This window comes from Pezoporus wallicus, unplaced genomic scaffold (genome assembly GCF_028554395.1).
Source record: "Pezoporus wallicus isolate ANWC-B61680 ecotype Strahan unplaced genomic scaffold, APGP_CSIRO_Pwel_v1 contig_8468, whole genome shotgun sequence".
NCBI classification, from domain to species: Eukaryota; Metazoa; Chordata; class Aves; order Psittaciformes; family Psittacidae; genus Pezoporus; species Pezoporus wallicus.
In genome coordinates this window covers 1-5,630 of record NW_026640274.1, presented here as the reverse complement: position 1 = coordinate 5,630, position 5,630 = coordinate 1, and the positions used below count along the sequence as shown (strand labels likewise).

The 5,630-nt window shown below is 53.1% G+C and overlaps 1 protein-coding gene across 1 annotated transcript; it reads right to left on the bottom strand.

Moving 5' to 3' along the window:
• Nucleotides 1-3: 3 nt before the first annotated feature.
• Nucleotides 4-2,238, bottom strand: LOC130604073 (protocadherin alpha-6-like; the record flags this gene model as incomplete). Its single annotated transcript, XM_057418332.1, has 1 exon — nucleotides 4-2,238. A coding segment is annotated over exon 1 (2,235 nt), but the record flags the coding sequence as incomplete, so codon positions are not given.
• Between the last annotated feature and the right edge of the window lie 3,392 nt (nucleotides 2,239-5,630).

Below are 5,630 nucleotides of genomic sequence, written 5' to 3'. Positions count from 1 at the left end.
CGACCGTGGAGCCCAGCGCGCCGCCCCATACAGCACCACCGCCAGCAGGAACAGGCTCGACACCACGCAGATAGCCACCACCAGCCACACGTTCGTTGTCGTCGCCGCAGATGCCGCAGCCAATGCACCGCCTTCTGCCGGCCGGAGCCCCGCCTTCGCAGAACCGGAGTCAGAGGCAGCCAGCGCCGTCTCGTCCCTTCCCACCAGCGACACGCTCAGCGTGGCCGTGGCCGAGCGCGCAGGCTCGCCGTGGTCCCGCACCACGATCACCAGACGCTGCCGCGGGCCGTCCGCCTCCTCCAGCGCCCGCGCCGTGCTCACCTCGCCGCTGTAAAGCCCCACGCGGAACGGGCCCTTGCCCCGAGGCTCCCACAGCTCGTAGCGCAGCCACGCGTTGTAGCCCGAGTCCGCGTCCACTGCGCGGATCTTCGCCAACACCTGCCCCGCCGGCGCCCCCCACGTCGCCCACGCCCACAGCGCCAAAGAGTCCGCACCCGACGCCGCCGAGCCCCAGGCCCCGGCGCCCGGCCCGGCAGGCGGCAGCAGCACCGGCGCGTTGTCGTTCTCGTCCAGCACGAAGAGCTGCACCGTGGCGTTGCCGCACAGCGCCGGCTCCCCCGCGTCCACCGCCCGCACCTCGAACTGCAGCACCTGCAGCTCCTCGTAGTCCAGCGGCTGCAGCGCCCACAGCCGACCGCTCTCCGCGTCCACCGACACGTAGCTCGACGCCGGACGCCACCCGACGCCCGACACCGCGGCCCCGCCGCCGCTCTCCGCCACCGAGTAGCTCACGCGCCCGTTGCCCGCCTCGTCCGGGTCCCGCGCCCACAGCCGCGCCAGCTCCGCGCCCGCCGCGGTGTTCTCCCGCGCCAGCACCGTGTACACGGCCTGTGCGAACGCCGGCGCGTTGTCGTTCACGTCCGACACCGGCACACGCAGACCCCGGCTGGCGCGCAGCGGCGGCGCCCCGCCGTCCTCCGCCCGCACCTCCACCTCGTATTCAGACACCCGCTCCCTGTCCAGCGCCTCCCGCAGCACCAGAGAGTGCGAGCCCGCGAACGTCGACACCAGATCGAACGGCGCCGACGGCCACACCGTGCAGCGCACGCGCCCGTTCGCCCCCGAGTCGCGGTCCGACACGCTCAGCAGAGCCACCACCGTCCCCACCGCCGCGTCCTCTGGCACCGGCACCGACAGCGACGTCACCCACACCTCCGGTGAGTTGTCGTTCACGTCCAGCACCTCCACCACCACTCTGCAGTGACCCGACAGCGGCGGGAAGCCTTTGTCTCTTGCTTCTATTGCGATCTCGTAACTATCCTTTTCTTCGTAGTCTAAATTTCCCCGAAGCCTCATTTCTCCTTTGTTTTCGTCAATGGAGAACATTTCTTTAACTTCTGCGGTGACATGCTTACTAAATAAATACATAACATCACTACTAATGCCTTCGTCCAAATCCGTGGCACTGAGCGTGATTAATAGAGTTCCTGGTTCTGAACTCTCTAAGACTTTCACTTTATACACAGACTGGTTGAACTGGGGAGCGTTGTCGTTCGCGTCCAGCACCGAGATCACCAGCTCCACTGTGCTCGTCAGTGGCGGACTGCCCCCATCAGTCGCCGTCAGCACCAGTCGGTGAATCGGCATCGTCTCGCGGTCCAGAGGCTTCCTGAGCACCAGGAATAACGACTCGCCCTCTTCCTCCGTTTTTTGTATATCCAAACCAAAGTGCTCGCTGGGGCTGAGGCTATAGGAGAGCTGTGCGTTGGCTCCGACATCTGCATCCGACGCGCCCTCCAGTGGGAAACGAGACCCCGGCAAAGACAGCTCAGCGATGTTATGGGCTTCCTCTTTTACATTGAAGACCGGGGCATTGTCGTTGATGTCGGTGACCTCCAGTTCCACGTGGAAGACGCGCAGCGGCCGCTCCACCAGCACCTCCAGCCGCAGGGAGCAAGGCGCGCTCTTCCCACACAGCTCCTCCCGGTCCAGCCGCGAGCTCACCACCAGCGCCCCGCTCGCCCCGCTCACCTCCACGCTCGCCCGCCGGCCCTGCGACACCAGCCGCAGCCGCCGCGCCTCCGGCTCGCCCGCCTCCAGGCCCAGGTCCTGCGCCAGCCGGCCCACCACCGTGCCGGCCTTGGCTTCCTCCGGCACCGAGTACCGCACCTGCCCGCCGACCAGCGCCCAGGCCAGCTGCAGCACCAGTACCAACAAGGCACCAACACACACGCCCATCGCCTCGCACCGGTCCGGGCCCGCACGGTTCTCAGCCGCCGTTCGGTCGCTCGCCTTAGGGATTCCCCGGCAGACCCGGGCCGCCACTCCTCTCGATCAGCCTCATCCTGCCTCCCTCTGCGCTGACGGCAGACGTTACACCGGTTCAGGGAGGAGCTGTCGCCTCTCGCAGGCTTCCAACGTCTTCACGGCCAACAGCGGCACCTGGTGTCCGACCGCGTCTGCTTCCGCGAGTGGCCGGCTCTGGCCGCCGCGCTGTGTTCCTGGAAGGACGGGCCCTTGGCTCACCAGCTAGGCCACCAAACTCAGCGCTTTCCCTTCACAGTTTCCCTTCTTCGAAAACAAAAGTGGCGGTTTCCTCTCTTGTCCTCATCCCTGTTCTTTTCTCCTCTCGTTTCCTCTTCTCGTCCTCTCTTCGCTCGTCTCTCTTTTCCTAAAGGCATTTTAACTGATAGATACCTGTCAAAATGTTTCCTTAAACACCTACATTAACCCAGGAAACACCTGGGAAGGTCATCGAAAAGAGCCTACTCCACTTCTGATCTTCTGGCTTTGTCTCCTCTACACTTTGCTGATGAAGTACAACTGTTTCTTCATTTATTTCTCTTTGTGAATAAAGTTCAGCTGTTTCCTCTCCAGAAAACTATCCTTGATCTTCCATCTGTGGCAATTACTCAGGTCTCCAGAAGACATAGATTCACATGGAATTTATTTTTGTCTAGTGCAGCAATGCTAAAAGCAAGCAGAAATTGCTTCCTTTTTCATGGCTTTGTAACACTGATGTAGCTGTACAACTCCCCTTGGTTTTCATACAGTAAATAATAGTATACAGCCATCATATTACAAATAACAATGGTTTTGCCTTTTGAAGTATAGGTCAAACATAAACCATGGATGCATACAAATTCCAAAGGCTTTCAACTCCATCAGTGACTCCCTAAATCTATATGTCAATCTAAGCATAATCCACATAGCACAAATCCTCTTGGAAGGGTGAAATAGCTCAGGGAGCATCTCTAATAGTCTATGTGTCCCAGTGATGTATTTCCTGCAAGTTTAATTCCCCACTTGTAGGTGCACAGTGAATGACAAGATTTCTTACCTTTTTTGGCAGACAGGCTCTCAGAGCACAGTGAGAAAATGCGTCCATTACTGATTGAGATGAGCTGCTACAGGGTATAGAGTACAGCCATCTACCCGTGATGTAACAACACTACACAAAAGGGTCATATCAGTGCTCTGGCAAGGTTCAGTTTGTCTTACACCGTGTTTCCAGGCTCCCCTTACCCACTGATGTAAACACAGACCCTGGCTGCTAACCTGCCACACAGGCCAGGCAGCAATACAAGATGGATTTCACATGGTAGCTGCTGGTTCCACCACAGAAGCAAAATGAGGTCAAAACCAAATGAAGATACCAAATGCTAAAACAATCAAACTAGGTCTGTCAATAAGTCATCTTTAATTACGCTATTGTTATTCTAACAGTTGTCTTGATTTATTTCCATCTCTTCATTATCAGGGCCGAGTTCAAGGATCATTGTTAATGATGTCAGGAGAGCAGGGCTAGAAAAACAAAGTTTTTGTCAAGACTCTGAAATCCCTGCTTTATTGCCAGCATTCCTATACCCACTGCCATGAAGGCAGATACAGAAATGAAACCTGAAGCCTCACATCATTTTCTTGAGATAAAGTTCATCTTGAGAGGTTACAAGACAGTGAACCACAGTGATAGCAAAGCACACAAATTCTGAAATCAGAGACACTATCTGGCAGCATGGCTTTCACATACAATTACATCTTCTGAGGAGGACAAGCTAAACCATGCAGCCTATGGGGGTACCAGGAGTTTCAAGTGTCATCCCAGTTCATATTCACATGATCATCATAAGGAGCTCACCAACAAGATGCAAGTTTATTTTATGGGGTATTCAAAGCCTACCACTGCAGATTACATGGAACTAGCGCATTCAGGAACCACAGCTGAGGTGCTTCTACAGTTCTACCCACCCAAACCAAGCCCTCTAGCAATACATGTTGTCTAACACAGCACTATAGCTGCATTTTTTTCACACCTACCTCAGTTCATGCTCTTCTATCAACAAGCATTTTATATTAGAAAGTGCATTTACATCATACTTCAAAAAGAGCAACATTAAATGCTTCTACTGTCTTGCCCATGACCATAATAACTCTGTAGTACTTTACAAACTGCGACATGCAAGCTGAACAGAGAGCAATGTGGAGTTCTGTGGTCCAACTGTGGTCACCCTGCACCATCTCTCATTCAGAGGAGAATCAAAAGGGAGGAAAGACTTCTGATTAAGAAAAGACTGGAAACCAGCACTGTAAAGCAGCCAGAACTAAAAAAGCTGCCCTACCTGTAAAACAGGAAAAGGTACACAACTGAAAATACACAGAATGAGACAAGGCTGGAAGAGGCACGCAAGTCATGATAGCAGATGGCAGAAAAATCAAACCTGGTCACTTGAACAAAATACTAAGGTCAACACAGCAGTCCTGCAGACATCTTTGTCAGAACTGTGCCATTTAATAGATCATCAAAGGTTCTCAAAAAAAAAAAAAAAGTCATGGAGACTGATGTAACAAGGGTAACAGGAGCTATTAGTCTGCAGAGTTAAATCACAGCTCTGCTCGGAAGAACACATGAAGAGTCGACCCTGAAGACCTAGCTGGGAAAATGGCAAAAGGTTTTCCAGGTAGGACACCACAAAGCTGAGCAGATGAGTCAAAATGCAGCTTCACCAGAACAGTGATTGACTCTGGAAAGGTAATGTCAGGTTCTGAAATTACACCCTTGGCATCAAGAACTTGTGATATGCCAATTATGTCAGCTAAGTTCTCAGTGCCAATCAAAAAGGTGAAGAGACTGCACAAGAAAATGAATCTAATTCATGTTTGCAGAATTATAAGGTTCACCAACACTTCAAATGTTTTGCGTAGGTCCTACTCTCTTAACACAGTGAAGAGATTACCAGAAAGTTTCCAAGAAAGCCAGTGGGATGACCAGTTTTACAGTAACTTCTAGAAGAACATTGCCTCAAGTTAAAAAAAGACCAAAATATAATGCAATAGGAATCTTCATATCAGAAGAACCATCACAATTAATAAGCAAAACCATGAAACACCTAGATTAGAACACACTACAACAAAATGCAGCCAACATCGAGATGTCCACCTTTCACGATGGATTTAGACTGTATCTTTCCACACACCCTTTCAACGCAAATTATGACCTCAATCTCCTAATTCACGAGGAAACAATACTCAATTGAGAGAAAAAGCTTTTGTGAATACACTTACCGCGGCTGAAGCAACCGGGGAGACAGACGGCCCCTTCCCAGCAGAACCGTTCCCTACCGAGGGGCAGG